The 17,052-nt window shown below is 37.7% G+C and overlaps 1 protein-coding gene across 4 annotated transcripts in view; it reads right to left on the reverse strand.

Moving 5' to 3' along the window:
• Positions 1 to 6,319: 6,319 nt before the first annotated feature.
• znf704 (zinc finger protein 704) overlaps positions 6,320 to 17,052 on the reverse strand; it is a 46,749-nt gene continuing 36,016 nt past the window's right edge. Inside the window, exons 6-10 of one of the 4 annotated variants that reach the window (XM_060857309.1) lie at positions 13,972 to 14,239; positions 11,314 to 11,427; positions 10,618 to 10,715; positions 10,327 to 10,425; positions 6,320 to 9,909 (exon numbers count right to left, since the gene is read on the reverse strand). In XM_060857309.1, coding sequence (XP_060713292.1) covers positions 9,894 to 9,909; positions 10,327 to 10,425; positions 10,618 to 10,715; positions 11,314 to 11,427; positions 13,972 to 14,239 — 595 coding nt within the window. In that variant the 3' untranslated portion in view covers positions 6,320 to 9,893. Of the gene's footprint in view, positions 10,429 to 10,617; positions 10,716 to 11,313; positions 11,428 to 13,971; positions 14,240 to 17,052 lie in introns of all 4 variants that reach the window. The other 3 variants (XM_060857307.1, XM_060857310.1, XM_060857308.1) reach the window with 3 other exon arrangements.

A 17,052-nucleotide genomic window follows, 5' to 3' on the forward strand; every position in this document is an offset into this window, starting at 1 on the left:
AAAGAAGACAGTATTATAGAGGTAACCTTTAGGAGGTTTCATACTCACAGCTCTGGTGGCCATGATTACACCCTGCCTGTGCAATGTTTAAAAAAAAAACCTTGTCTAATCAGAAAATTGGACCAAATGAATGCATAATACATGATATAAGCCTGTTTTATTCATATAAAAGGATCGGTGGAGCTTTCACATTTTATTCTTCTTTTTCTTAGTAGTAGTTGTAGTATTTATATGATGATGATGATGATGATGATGATGATTCTATTGCTTCTGCTACTAACAAACATCAATTTTTATATTAGTTTATAGTTTGGATTCTTGATGTGAAATAACCAGGATATTAAAAAGCTCTCATGCCTCTCATAAATGAATATGAAATACATATTTGCTGAATGGGTCTCATAGTAAAACAACTATACTGTTTTAAAAATCTGATCAATCTGATACTTTACCTGCTACCCTTCTCTCCGTGGCTATTTTTAATTTATTGTCTAATAACATGCAGGGATTAATCTTCCTAGTTATTATTAACAATGAATGTTAAATAATTTGTGGCAGTGCAGCATTTTGTATTCAACAGAAACAAAACATGGTCCAAGGCATCAAATGAACTGCAATTAATACCTCCCAGTAGTGAAGGTATTAGTATCATAATCTTTTAATTAAATCAGCACACATTGTTGCCAGATGAATAAAGACGCAGTAACAAACACAGTGTAGTAAACAGCTGCCAAAAAGACTTTCTCTTTATTATTTTGTGACCAATAAATCAGAGCGTCTCTGAAACGTCATACTTACACCAAAGGAAACATCAACAGCGGCACTGACGAGCACCAGGACATTGTCACTGTAGCACAATTTACAATGGCAGTCTTTATGTACACACGGCTTCAAATAAAAAACAGCACAGCCCGTGAGTGAGAAGATAACAGTCTGTAAGTGTCCTCTTTAAGAGAACGAGAAGAGGGAAAAAAAGGTGCAATAAGACAGGGCTTCCCAAACATTTAACACCAAGGACCACTATTAAGAGGCAAGGAAAGACAAGATGTAAGAGAATTGAGAGTAGATGCTAATTGAGCAGTTTATAAGTCAGGATAGATTTAGAAACCAATGATCGAAAATCATTATTTAAATTTTGTTTTAAAAATGTTAACACTGATTTCTCTTCATGGAGTATAGCCCTGTCTCTTGTCTGTGCCCTGTATAAGCCCAGGGATCCTCAGCTCAGTTTGGGAACCACTGCAACACAATAAACACTGAGACATTGTACACATAATAGCAAGTGCTTTCATTTCAAAAGATATTGCGGTAACCGTAATCATCCCGGATCACGAAATAAGCATCTCTGACACTGTCAACTCTTTCATCACGTAATCTACTGCGCCTCTGGATTAGTCTGCGGTTTAAATTGCATAATAACATGAACTTAATAAGTCTTATCGGTTTAGGTGTAGCCATGAGGCTGTGTGCGCTGAAAACACCCCATTGCATAATTGTGTATGATAGAAAGGGGAAAAGTTATGTTAAAGTGCCATGAGGAATTTGTCAGGATTAAGATAAATAACACAGCAGGAAACATTTTATTTTACAGTAAAGATCTGTTGCTGTTAGTTTTTAGTAGCAGTTATTGTCTTCAATTAAGAAAAATCCTCTGAACCTTACAATTTCTCGTCTGCTTGTTATAAAAGCAAAGAGACGGCGGGGTTGAGAAAATTACACCCAGAGAAATGAGACAGACTTTCTGTTTGATTCCTCAGGGACCCCAGCAGCGTGCACGTCAGTGTCGACCTGCAACGCGTATGACATGTACGTGTATGAAGAGTTATTAGAGGAGGGCAGCGGACTGATCTCAAGAGAAACAAGATTTCCCAAGGGTCTCCCACTTCCTGGCAGTATTTAACTAGAAAAGTGACATTATTATTCCAGAATGCATACTATGTACTATAATTGAACAGATATGATAAAGCAAAGGTTTTTATATGGCAGACGTCACAGGAGTCATCAGTCAAAATAGCCAGCTTGAGCTGAGCTTGACTTCTAGATTTTAAATCTAGAAATACAAGGGTCCAAGATAATATACATAATACGGTTATATTATAAAATCTATTATATTAGATCTAATATTGATTTCTCACAGTTATTTAACTTGTCATTTGAATGAACTGGCTTTAATCCAAATCTCAAAAGATAGAAACAAGTCAGCCTATAAATACTGCTAACTTGATCTTGTTCGGTCAGAGGAAAGGTCAGAAATTAAAAGGTCAGAAATTAAAAGCTCTTAACTCCCAATAAACAGCCAGAATATCATTGTATGTATTTCAATATTGAGCCAAATATGGGATTAGTTGCATGATTTTGTACCACGATACAATCAGATGATAATAAGAAACACTAAACAACAAAACGAATGATATTGATTAAAATCCAATTATTGCTAATAAACAATTGGTAAGAATAAAAAAAGTTTTCAAAAATAAAAATAAGAGAAACATCAAAATAAATGAAAAGGTGTATAGAAGTCAAGCTGAAATTTTATACAGACTTACGAGAAATTGGAAATGAGAAGTCAGTTTTTTGCACTCATTTCATTCAGCAGGGAAATCAGGTCTGTTTGCCAATTGTGAAATACTCAAATCATTTGAAATATTCTCGTGGTTTTCTCATGAGGTTTTGCTCCGACTCAGACAGTCTGATAGTAACTTTTATGAGACTGTGTGTAAGAACTGCAATACAATTTTAAACTTAAATTTCCTAACCACTGAAGGACTGTATCGAGTTGACAGTGTTGGAGAACCAAGAGTTTTCATTGTAAGCTAAAGAAAATTTCTTGCAGAAATGACCCACACATACGGTGGCCAGTGATGCAAAGTGAAATATAATTAACCCTCAAAAATAAATTAAAAACAAAAAACGATTATGTTCTCTGTGGGATTCGATCCACCCAAATGACAGATTTGTGGTTATTTAATTTGTAACTTTGGCCATCTTCTATGGCTTTAAAATTCTATTGCAACAACTTTACCTGGCATGTATTAATGACAAAAGCATCCTTAATTCATCTATGTTTGTTGTATACTCAGTATACCCCTGTGTGAACTTCATATGAACATCTCCAGTCCATTGAACAAACTTTCTTGAAAAGAGACACCAAAAACGAAATAAAAAAATAAAGCACACTTTGGACTGGCTACTGAGCAAGAGCAGGCAGTTTCAATTAAAGTGAATGGTATGTTCTTGTGTTTGATTGAGTTGATTAAAGAATGTTGATGTACTTTCTCTCCACTCTCATCTTATATCAGTGGTATCCACAGGCTTTCATGGCAGCCAGACTATTTGTTTATTGCCACATTCCCCTCTGACTCCATGTGCCATAAAATCCCCAATTTGTGTCGCCTGCTAAATATAGAGCAGGCGTAAAAAATATCTCAGGGAATTCTGGCTTTCTTCCCAGACCTGCAGAATGTGGCACATAAAGTACGTGGTACTTCATCCAATCAGAGCTCTCCCTAAATTCTGCGCACCCACTTTAAACGCTGAGCCCCAGAGTCCAACACACAATTAGATGAAACTATGGAACATGACCTAGAAGCCTTGAGAAAATCAGGCTGAAAAATGAAAATCCTTTCTCGCCACATTGTTCAACATTCCTTTCAATTACCCCATAATGCATTGCACCCTGCCTGCCCTCTGGATTTTAGACACAAAAGTACACAGTAACACATTTAAAAATTCAGATCGTATTTCGTCTTCTTTTCTTTTCTTTTCTTTTAAGCATGCACATGCAGTATTAAAAATCCAGTCAGAGTATAGGTTTAAAAAGTGTAAAAATCCAGTGCGACAGTCTTTGAGTTCTTGAGGTTAACATGGTCTTTGATTAACAAGAGCAGTGACATAATTCATTACAGAGCACCGAGCCTACAGTTTGCATGCACCGTTAGAATTTGGGGGTCATAATGCAGGAAAAGTTATTAAAAAAATCATTAACCCCCTGGGACTACAGTGTGGAAAGTTTATCCCAAATAAGTCATTTTTTGAGTTTAATTAAAACAAATGTGTTGACTTGAGATCCACAAAGGAGCTTTTGAATTTAACTGTGTTGCCATTTTTCGAAACTTTCACCAAATGGCATCAATCACAATAGAACAATATAACCTGTGCATGGCTGTGCCATTTCCTGTAAGGCTTGTGTTTCTGACTACAATGAATGATCTCACTGATGTAGCGTTGTATAGGAATAAAAGGCTCTTGGGTTCCCAAAACATAGACATAACAATCCAACTGAACTTTACATGTTTTGGAAACCAGATTTTAAAAAACCAACAAGGACAAAAGTTCTACAGTACTGCAGTTGAAAGTCGATTATAAAATACAGTCAGGAAGGAAAAAAGACACCTGTTAGCAAAACACTTCCACTAGAAAACAAAAGAAAAGCGAAGAAAAAGCCACGTTGTTCTTAATTGGTACAAAAACAGAAACTCAGATAAACTGACACCAGATACATTCCTTTTGCTTTCTATTTATATAGATATGTCCCTCAACACCCAGCCCCAAACAACCCCCCACCCCCACCCCCCTGCACACCCCACTTCACCTCACCAAGGCACAGTCAGGCTCCAGTGTGTCCCTAAACACCACGTTCCTGAAAGCAGATCCGCACGTCTGCTTCACAGCACAGTAACAAAACACTCAGACCCGCTAACACTGAGCGTCATCGAAGGGACCTGGAGGCCACTTTGTTGGTTGAATGCATTTCAGAACTCGTATCACAAGTCCTATTCCGCCTTTTTTTTTTAAAGGCACTACCATCACAGCTATGACTCAAAACAACCAAGTCAAATCATTGTATTATTTGTTCCACAAAGCCAATATGATGCAGCTCATTTCTAACACCGGCTCACAGCTCGGTCTTCACAAACCTTCTCACTCAACAGCGCAGTTTCATCTCTAATCTTAACACACACTCATTTGAATTAGGGATACATCGATACAGATACTGCTATCGGTCTGATACGGTGCTCATTTACTCGTGATCCTAACCTGATTAGATCCTGTGGGGAATAAGTCTGTTTAATAGAGAGGGATTTGAAAACGTGGAGCATTGATGCAAGTGTGCACGGAAAAACTGTAGCATTTGAGAGTACTTCAATTCTGCGAGCACGGAGACACGTATGCTTCTGAAACAGCGCAATCTACAATGCAATTCATGATCTATTTTATTTGACCACACTTGCTGATACTGCTCCGCATGCTCATCTCAATCGTCCACACACTTTAATACGATAACGTTTAAAAGCAGAATCGTCTTAAACATAAAACGTAGCATGAGGAGCTCGCTTCTAGTAACATACACGAGCAACCAACCGAAACAGAGCTAAAAATGTTCAGCTAGGTCCTGCGTGCTTAAAACTGCTGTACGCTATTCATTTAGTATTGGGATTGAAAAGTATCGAATTTTTTTTTTTTGTCATTCTTGAAATAAATGTACATTCACACATATAGTGATTTTATCTCTGCAAGTCTTCAGTCGTTGTACTATGAAGATGTCAGTAGATTGTCAAAATGAAATCTTTCTGTTAAAATGAAACATTTTGCAGGGAGATTTGCTAATTGTGTATAAAAAATTCAGCTATAATATATATATATTGTATTATATCATACGAGATGAAGAAGAAGTAGTGTGTGCTCTTTGCCACAGATCATGTGACATGTGACTCTATCGTCTTCACTCCATTTGGGTTTCATGGCAAAATAAAGTTGTTCAATAATTGCATAAAATTATCTTAAGTTTCCTCATCTGTCATGTCACAGGACATGCTCACATCCTTTAGCTGTCGCTCATGATGCCAGAAGTCAGCAGTTATTTCCTCTGTCTGATTTATCACAATATGTGTGAACGTAGCTTAACAAATGTTGTTTATGATCTAAAAAGTTCAGTACCATCGAGTTTCTCACAGCCAAGCTTTTACCAGACTCTTGTAGTAAATGAAACCGAATGATCCGCGCGCACACACACACACACACACACACACATACACGCACGCACGCACGCCTTACTCCTCTAAGCCTGGCAGAAACTGGAGCATTCCTGAAGGCAATATACGATGACACGACTCTGTGTTTGAAATGTGAGTTAAAATTCACATACATACAATCATCTAGTCACATAATCAGGATAAATAAACAGTCATTGTGATTGATTATATTGTGGATATTATACTGTTTTATACTGTAACAGGGAATTAGGAAAGCATGATTATTGTGACAAAAAGACCATCTGCTGTTTAGACAATACAGGTTTTATACTGTACAACAGGAGCTGTCTGTATCAACTGCTAGTCTTTAATGTGCAGCTATATATGAATACTGTATGTACAGGATATTAGATAGAAGTATAGTATAGAACATCAGGATGTAAAGAGGAAAAAAGAGCAGCAATATGGCTTCAGGATTTTACTCGACTGTTCTACAATGTAATCAAACCCCTTATGAACCCAAAGTCCAAGTGAGATCCAGCCTGTGGCAGTAAAAACTAACAACATATTGCATTTTATATGTAAGGAAATCACATTTTAGAGCTGTAACAACAAAGCGCCTCCTCACTTCATAGTAATCATGATGGAAAGAATTTTAAGGTTTTTTTTTTAAGGGGTGTGTAAACAACAGCGCGAGCCAGCCTGCACCTTCAAGTAACACTTATAGTAATAAGATGGGGTTTAGCTGTAGCTTCTAGGGTCTAGGATATAGTTTTTGACTTACCAAGTTATAAGTATACATCAGCTACTTTTCTTCTAAACGCCAACCACATCCTTATACACGTGAAGCTTCTAAGTATAGCTGGGAGACATGAAGAACTTTCATTCAAATCATCCCAATAACTCTGAGTTGGTTTATATATATGAAAAATTTGTCCTGCTGTTAATTTCCAGGTTACATGACACATATTGAGCTTTAATAAACTGCAGATGAATTAAACATAACGTAACCTTGTGGAGTGACGATGGTGCAATGCGATGGCCACTTTTAAAAAGTGCTGCCATCTGCTTGTATTTTTTTCCATCACAGAGTTTCCAAAGTCGAAAAAGTTCAGTTTGTCATTAAAGTTCAGTTTTTTATTAAATGAGGTGAGCAAGAAAATTTGTCTTGTTTGTGAACAAGTATTAGTATAGACAGTGACACTCACTGTATGCTCTATACAATCAAACTGCACAGGCAGTTCCTTTTATCAGTAGTTTGAAAAGTTGGGTACATGTTAGTATCTGTGACTGTATTTTTTCTACTCGCCAGCCAAAAAAAGACAAAAACCGTTTGTTTTTTCTAGTTTAGAAGCTTGTTATTGGATTGAAGCGCCAAAATCGAAGTCATTTAGAAATTAGTGAAATCTGTATGAAGCCTGAAGTCTGAACAAACTGCATTCACACATGACTGAAGACTGAACTATGAGGAATAGTACATAGTTTAGGGGGATGTGGTAACCTAGTGTTTAAGGTGCTGGACTACTGATTGGAAGGCTCAGAGTTCAAATCCCTGATCCACCAAGCCGCTAGTTCTGGGCCCCTGAGCAAGGCCCTTAACCCTCCATTGCTCAGTTGTATAAAATCAGATAAAATATGAGTCGCTCTGGATAAGGGCCTCTGCCAGATGAGGAAAATGTTTTTTTGTTTTTTTTTAAATGACATGCTTAACATCAGAAATACAGCTGCAGTGACACTAACGAAAATATCCCATTTCTGTAAATAATGCGAATAAACATGAAAAAAGATTCGATCACCACCCAGCTCAACTTAGAAGTCTTACTCAGTTGTAATGATTTGGGCATTCAGCTGCAGTGTCACTGGCTTTGAGAGTGTGTGAGTTTAACATACTGTAGCGGATCACTACGACAAGGCTCAAGAAGATATAATGATATAATATTTCTGTATTCCGAAATTTAAGAAATATATACAAATAAAGAACATAAAAAAAAAAATCACTTAAAAATTAAATGTGAACATAAATTGTAGTTTCTACATTTTCTTTAATAGACTATAAACTTCACATAACATATAATGGCAGTTTCTTGGACCTTAAAGTACTGTATGTGTCGAAACATCACAAAAAAATGGTGCACAAGGAGTTGGAAAGAAAATGTAATTCTCTCAGACTCTTCACATCCTTATCCACATTTACAGCTGGTCATTTCATGCTTCTTGAATCGAGATTGTAGCCTGAGAAAATGCGCTTCCTCATTTTAAATTCCTTCTGTTAAAGATGCAGGTTCAATAAATACATTAAATGTACCTGAACTAATTCCTATTAAATTGGACCTGAATTGAACTGATTCATAATTAATCAGTAACAAATAAAACATGTTACTTGTGTTACTGTACTGTTTTTGTATTGTATCATATACAGTCGATTAAGATGTCTCATAGTGTCTATTGTGTCAGGGTTTGGTTGTGGACTGAACATATGGAATTATTTACACTCTCAACTTTACATTAGCAGAATGTTTTCATTTGTAATATTCTACAAAATCGTATTTTTTTCAGGCGTACGGAAAACATGTAACTCTTAGAAACATTCCTACGACATTTTTTACCTGTAGCATGCTAACAAACATTTGTACATTGAAGAAACGTTAATTTCTAGAATCTTGTTCTAGTCTTGTTGAATTTTCACTAAATGTTCCAACAGCATTGTATTAGATCTCCTGAGAAATCAGATTTAAATCTGTTTTAAATGCATCTCAGGTGCATTTACACCATATTGAAATAATCCTGATTCAGATATCATCCTGATAAAAAAGCATAAAATGACCAGGAGTAAAGAGTGTCGCAGTTTGTTTGAGACACCAAACAGTTCTCAGTGTTTTGAAATTTAGCTTAGAACTACATACATAATCATTCTGAAGGTAGAAAAATAATGAGCTGTTGAAGGAAACTAAATTGCGGTGTGTGTGTCTGTGTGTGTGCGCTGGTGTTGAGCTCTGTTACTTGTTTGTACAATACTGCATCGAAAACTGGAGACAAAAACAGCGCCAGAGAACTTACAACAGCAGCCGTTTTCTTCTTGCATAAAAGTCCATCACTGCTGGAGTCATGCCTGTAATGAACCCCAGCAGGACATGAACACAGAAAAAGTTTCATCCAATCATCATCACCTGGAGCAGCACAGAGAAAAATCCCATTTCCTACTCATGTGATCACTGTGCAGCACAGTTACACAATCTTCTCAAGGACAGATGACAAACAAAACACACTTGAGTGCTTCCAGCTCTTGCCCACCGTGTGAGCTCCGGGCTGAAGGGAAAAGTAAGTGCTCTCTCTTTTTATTACTTCCTATTTAAAAGGTGTGAGGTCAGGACAAATGGGTTCAGAGGGAGATCTAACTGCTGCATCTCTTTAAGTGTTTGGACGGTGCTCTGCTGACCGGTCCATTAATGAACGAGGGAGGAGGTTGTTGTACGCAGACTCGTCTGATTGAGTGTGGCTTGGTTTACGCCGCTGTTATCTGCTGTGTGGGTGTTTATTAACATAGCAGTCATGCACAACTGAGTACAAAAAAAAAAAAAAAACAGAAATGGCACAAAGAATCCTTTTTTGGTTGCAGGTAGATAGATCTCCTAAAAAACGGAAAAAAGACCTTCGCTGCTTTTAAACATTGCTGCTGGTTTTGCTTTCGCTGAACGCATCATCCCTGAAAGAAATGACACACATATAAAACAGATAGAAAACCTGTCCCTCCCTAGTGAGTGTAATTGCTTGTGACTATACGGAAGAAAAGCACTGGCTTATCCTTGTCCATCATTTTTGATCCATTTCCACCAGGGGGCACGCTCCTCCCCAAACACACACATCCACCACGCAGTCTCTGTAATCGAGGGTGTGAGTCTCGAGTGTGGTTGGCAGTTGGTGCTAATGTTTATCCCGGCTGAAAAGCAGAAGTGGAAAATTGTTCATGGAAAACATGGATCTTAGTTTGTACACCATTTTGTAGCACTCCATAAGTGTTTCTTTTTTTAGAAAACAAAACCCAGGCAATAATTGGACCCATGATGTTTGGTTTCTCCGTGACTCCACAAATGTTTTACAGCCAAATGTTTCCAAAAAAGCTTTTTTTTTTTTTTTTTTTCCTTTTTTTTTTTTTTTTGCAACATAGTGCTACTCGCCTTCCTCTGAGATTTTGGCAAGTGCACTGGGAATGTTTGAGGAGTTTTGTTTCAGATCCTGGGTCCAGGCCAGGCCGTGGATGATTGTGGGAATTGTGGTGTAGGAGGCAGAGCAGAAACAGTTTTGCAAGCAAAGGAAGCACCACACCACTTTTTCCTAGGCAGCTTAGTCCACAAACCTCTGGCAGGCTTTCTTCCAGCGGCAGGCCGTGCACCACATGTCTCTGTTCTCCATTCCGTATACCTTTCGGCACTTCTTACCCTCACCTCGGGACTTCCTGCTGCACCGGCACACACACACACACACACACACACACACACACGCACACATATAATTACCAACTGACACATTACAACCTTTTTTGTTTTCAAAAAATTGTCTTCAGTATCTGTTTTTTTATACTGAACTGGAAGAAAATGAATCATTTTGAACTTGTAGGTATTTAATGTAGAAAATGAAACACTTGTACCTGAGTGAGCCTGAGGCTCGGGGTAGAGACGAGAGCACTGGGATGGTCTGCGAACGTTGTTCACTAAAGCCTTGTGTCTGACTGTGAGTGGGAGAGGCCTGCAACACAAATAAGCTCACTAATGCACACAATCTACAAATATTAGTTGTACTAGTGATGTGTGTAACATTACACAAATATAATATAACTTCTCATTTAAAATAACTACATGCAGTATTTATGTTTTCATTGACTTTATGTGTAAAAGTAAATTTATTGAAACAGAGGTTGTGAATTTTTCTTTCGGTCAAACTGCCTTTATAATACTTTACAGAATGAAAATATTTCCTACACAATTGTGCTTTGGGACTTCTTTTTGTATCAAATTAGTTCCCATCTGCTTTTCGATTTCCATCAAAATCGTCCATATTCAAGTAACATGTTTGGCCACACTTTGTGCTTTGTGTGTGTGTGTGTGTGTGTGTGTGTGTGTGTGTTTGTGTATGTGTGTGGTGTGTGTGAGTGTGGAGTGTTTGTGTATGTGTGTGCTGTGTGTGTGGTGTGTGTGTGTTTGTGTGTGGTGTATGTTTGTGTGTATGTGTGTGTTTGTGTGTGTGGTGGAGTGTGTGTATGTATGTGTGTTTGTGTGTGGTGTTTGTGTGTGTGGAGTGTGTGTATGTGTGTTTGGTGTGTGTGTGTGTGTGTGTGTGTACTCACTGGGGCTCCGGTAAAGGTGACCGGTGGGGACTGCCAGGAGATGCTGAAGCTGCTGCTGCTGGAGGGGGTGAAGCGGGCTGAGCTGGTGGATGGGATGGAGACTGGAGCCGTGGCCTGTGGAGGAACAGCACACAAAGCTCTCATTACACTGGAACAGGTTACAGCTGAGAGAGATGGGTGATGGCTCAGAGTATGGCTCAGAGTATGGCTCAGAGTATGGCTCAGAGTATGGCTGAGAATGGCTCAGAGTATGGCTCAGAGTATGGCTCAGAGTATGGCTCAGAGTATGGCTCAGAGTATGGCTCAGAGTATGGCTCAGAGTATGGCTCAGAGTATGGCTCAGAGTATGGCTGAGAATGGCTCAGAGTATGGCTCAGAGTGCGCCTCAGTGTCTCTGAACAGGACCTGTCTGTGGTCCAGTTGTTTTGGACCATGACTGGATTGCTATGATAATATCAGGTGAAATTTCAGTGTTACGATTATTCAAACAAAAGCTTATGGATGCTATGTATATAGGTACGGGATATTCTTTCTACCTTATTTTATATCTGAGTTAACAATCATCTTTCAGGTAACTGGTAGGAAAGGGGAAAAACTATTTTAGTGTGGTATAATTTTCCACAGCTGTGAAATTTTCCTAATGTGGGCGGTGCATGTGCTTCTGTTATAGAGAAATATTAAATACACAAGTGCAAAAGCTTTAATGAATGTTTCAGCCTGTGTGCTCTGGTGCTGGTTAAAGTTCAAATCACATGAAACAAACACAGTGCAGTAATGAAAATCTCAAAAACTTTATGTTAGCAAAGTAGCTGTGACTGTTCAGAATAATCTGACAAAAAAAATAATGTGCTTGTGCATGTGTAAAAAGAAAGTAGTCCTTGATAGAAAATGTGCTTAATCTGTAATCTAAGGTACCTGTTTTTTTCCAGACTTTTAATCTTTTGGAAGTGTATAATCTCTGTTTAAATATAGTGAGCTTCACATCCTCCACATTAGAATATAAACCACTCACTTCCACAAAGATTTCAGCCCCACTAACATGCACACCATCAAATTATTTTCATTTTCAATGCCATATTTTCTCACTGACTTCCTGTAGAGGTTGTGCATAACAAATAGTGATTTCAGTATTCAAATACTGGCTTACAATTTTTGGCCATTACACATTATTTCATCATCCAGGGAATAATATAAACTAGGGCAGTGTGTGTCATGTGTGAATGTGGGATCTGTGTGGATGGAAATACCAATCATGATAATTAATGGTTTAATAAAACACATATTATCATGACATGTCACAAGCACTTTTAGGCACTTTTCGGTTTTACAAAAATGAAGTGAAAATGAAGTGTTTGTAGCACTTACAGGAGCTTGTGCGGAGCCTACTGTATGTGTGGACATGACTGCGTGATGTACCTGAATAGGGACACTAGGGATGCTCTAACAATAAACTTTGATTTATAGAACACTTATTATACAATAAGCATTAACATTTATTTATTTATTTTTAATGTATTTGATCAGAAAAAACAACACAGCTGTATCACAACCTTTACTCTTTATACTGACTGATTCTGAATGACTGATTGATAGACTCAAGGTCTGAGTGACTATTGAGTCATGACTAGGAATCATGACTAATTTCCAAGTTTGAGGGACATTTCCTGCTTTACAGAGTTATGGTTGTGCATAACATAACTTATTGAGTGTAAACAAGCTAGAAAAGGGCACAATGTATTTGTTCCATCAGTGCATAAGGTGAAACATGAGATATGATTCATTCAACGTTTTAGCTTTTTTTAATGAATGACTCCGTCAGTCTCTCATTTGATGATTATCAAACATTATCAGTGGAATAATTTCAACATGAAATGTTTATCTGGTGGTGTTTTTCACAGGAATTGTGCAAGGACCTACGTCTAAACCAGCTAAGTCAGTGAAGCTTTTCGGTCATGACCGAGGATTACGCCTATTTCAGATCAGTTTATTCTGTGAGTATAATAAGTCTTGTTCGAGTTAATTCGGGTTCACAGGGAGTCATTTCCGGTGCATCAGTTCAACAGGCTGGGTGTGAAAGATAATGGTTATTATCTATTATACACGTCTCAAGCTGTTTGCTGTTCATTTTAAATTGTTGCATTATCAGGCTGTACATTTGAGCAATCCATACATCTGTATGAACAAGTAAATGAATCTGAAAGAATCACTTAACTGAGATAACTCAAATGATTCGAGTCACATAGATTTAAAATTTAAGCTTTATTTTTTGCTCAAGATATAAAAAGGCCAAAAAACTATCATCCAAATGCTCTACTGTAGCCCACTGATAACAAAATGCAGTAGTTAATTTGCTGTGACCTATGTGAAAGACTCATCAATAGCTTAATAATATGTGTTTAATTAAAATGAAATGCATTCATACACATTGAAAATGAAATTCCAGAATTTTTCAAGCACATCTTTTTGCTTTTTCTGTTTTCAAGACAACTACTCAAGAGATACATAAGACTACAGGCGAGAATGTGAGATTCGAGGTCGATGTGAATGAAATTTCTGTGCTGTGGTATGTCAATGTCATCTTGGTCAATTAATCTTTTCCAGTACTTACACTTCAAAAGTTTAAACTGATAAATGTTTATAAGTGTGAGTGGGTGGTACCTGGTAGGCGTGGTCAGCATGCACCAGGTACAGTGCACTGGGGGCGGAGCGACTGAGAGGGGTGGAGCTGCTGCTCTCGCTTTTGACTCCGCTGGTGATGCTGGAGGTTTCGGTTCGTCTGTGTTCGGTGGCAGGTGGAGGAGACAGAACAGAAGGAGACGCAGGGGACAGACTGCTCAGCCCGTCAGCCACCGAATCTGTATTTAGCTTAATCTCAGTGTAATAGAAATCCTCTTCTCCATCACTGCACTCCGAGTCACAGTTCCGCCTGGGGGCAGGGGAGAAAAACAGGATAAGGCTGTGACACCATCCCATTAACATACTGATTCAGTTGGCTGCATTGCTCTAATTGCTCTGAGAAGCAGAACTGCACTTTCCTTCATGAATTATTTGCAAATTAGTGTCAGTTTAACAGGAACTGTATGCAAACACAATTACAAATGCTGTGTAATGTGCAGAGTATTTCATTACGACTAAAGAAAATCTCTCATGTGCCTTGAGTATAACATAAAGCACTTATAATGTCCATTAAACCATCTGACAGTCAGTGTGCTATAGGAATATTAAAACTAAATTAGGTTTTGAAACTGCAGCATGTGATGCCTTATGTTTTATGCCCATATAACAAGTTTTATTGCTCAATTCAAGTTTTAATCTGCTGCGATGGGTTGGCACTCCGTCCAGGCATTCCGTCCAGGCCTGCCTTGATGCCCGATGACGCCTGAGACAGGCACAGGCTCCCCGTGACCCGAGGTAGTTCGGATAAGCGGTAGAAGATGAATGAATGAATGAATGAATGAAATTTTTAATCTGTTCGGTTGTATCTTGATAGTTTACATACAGAGAGGTGACAAATCAAAGTATAAACCAGTGTCTTTCTTTGTCTAGAATGATTTGGGTTCACTTGTCCCTTAAGAGCAAAGGTTTACTGAAACTGAAAAAAAGTTCTTCTGACTGATCATCTTTATCCTGTGAGGAAACATTTCTTTCCTGATGGGAATGGTCTCTTAGCCCAGTTTCCTAGGATCATATGAAGTCACGATCATTTTAACCAATCCAGAGAGTGTTTAATGTGTTGCTTGCTGTACTATTTAAAAAAAAAAAAAGTGTTATGATGCTTTTGAGAAATTCAGTTCTGGCTGTTCTTATTACAGTCACATCACCACATAATGGAGATGTGGGCAGCTCAGACTTTTGTGTTCATACAGCTCTTTAATAACAACCTATATAATATAATAGAGTTACTGTAAGTTACCCTAAGCCTGGATTTGTCTTATATAATTGATATTAATTAGAATCGGATTAGAATTAGATTACTAATACAGGATCAGCTGTAAGAAAAATCCATGTTGTTTGATTCAAGTGACTTGAGTGATCCTAATTCTTTTTTCTCCAGTTACATCTAGATTTTTCCAATAAAATAAAATGTTACACGTTTATCAGCTCCTTGATTATGCCTACATTTAGATGTATTAATTCATTAATTTAGCAGATGCTTTTATCCAAAGCATAATTCAAATCATAATTCAAAAAAAAAAAACAAAGCAATATATCAAGCAGAATTAATCGAGTGTTAGAGGAGCAAAGCACAAAGTGTAGAGGTATAAGGGCTTTTTTGGGAAAGGGAATAAATTATTGGTTAGTTAAATATTCACAGAACAGCTCGGCCTTTAGCTGGTTTTGGTGAAGATTCTGCTGTCAGAACCAAGACTGGAAGTTCCACCATTGAGGAGCAGTCAGTTTGACGGTTCTGGTAAGTGGACCTCATGCCTTGCTGAGTAGAAATATTCAAGAATCCTTAGTCCTTATGATTTTATAGTTCTAGAGTGTTCAGCTTGAACCCACTAAACTTTCACTGAAATGTTAATACAATGTGTTTGTCTGGTGGTAAATGTGCACATATTTTCTGAGGCTGTTAAGGGGCTGTATTCTATTATATAAATTAATTTTTACCCACCAATATTTTCCAAAAGTGACCTTTGGCTCCAACATTTTCAGTATCATTATTCTACAACACGAGAGCTGTGGGTTGATATAATTAAATTTTCCTTACCCATCATTACTCCAGCTCCGTAGTGCTTTCCCTGTGCTAACACACCTGACTGAACTCACGAAAGGTTTCTGTAATTATCCAGTAAGCCTCAATGTGTGTTAAAGCAGAAATTGGACAGTGCATTGACCCTCCTAGTTCATTCTTCACCAAATCTCTAGAAACATCAAAATAATCTTCTGCTAATAGTCTACTGTTTTGACAAACTAGGTTAAAGTGAAATGTGCGAATTCTCCTTTTTATCATGTGCAGCCCTGCATGTGTCTGTGTGTATCATGCTTGTGATAATAGGCACATCTGATTAAAGCAATAAAATACTGCCTTTATGTAAAACTGGCCCCAAAAACCTCGAGGGGAGTTGGGCAGTGGATGATGGGGACAATAACAATGTGACTGTGTATGTCCGTTGTTAAAGAATGTTAAACACTTTTAAATGAGTAATATTTCAGATGAGTGGAAATAAACCGTGTGCTCAGATCATGGAGTTAGTGTTTATCTTGCTGTTTCTCTTCACTACAATGTGCTTTGTGTCTTTTGGAAATAGATTCTGAAAGCAAGTTAAATTCTGTCCTGAGAGAACACTGATTGAGTAACATGGTGCTGAGTTTAATTTGTACATCTTGTTATTAAACTATATAAAGCTACTGCTCGAAAAAAGAAGTGTATGTTTTTTCTGATAGTGTTTTACATGCTGATAAGGAACTTTCTGCGCTTGTGTATGTTTGTCTTTATTTGGTCTATATACCAGTTTGAATGCTATTTGAATATTCACGATATTCCTGTATTCAATGGCACATTTGAAAGATGTTTAGTTACCTAACAGAAGTCTATCGATACAGGTTTCCAGATTTTATGTAGTATAATCACAAACTAGAGCTCTACTGGCCATATAGAACCCTATAGTAACGTCAGACACCATATGTAGTGATCATACGACTGAGTGAATAATAAGCTGTTCAGGATTCAGCTGAAGTGTCTGGAGTAAGCAGTATTTCTTGTATATGTATAGTGAATGTTTTAAGCATAACATG

The sequence above is a fragment of the Tachysurus vachellii genome, chromosome 21, assembly GCF_030014155.1.
Source record: "Tachysurus vachellii isolate PV-2020 chromosome 21, HZAU_Pvac_v1, whole genome shotgun sequence".
Lineage (NCBI taxonomy): Eukaryota > Metazoa > Chordata > Actinopteri > Siluriformes > Bagridae > Tachysurus > Tachysurus vachellii.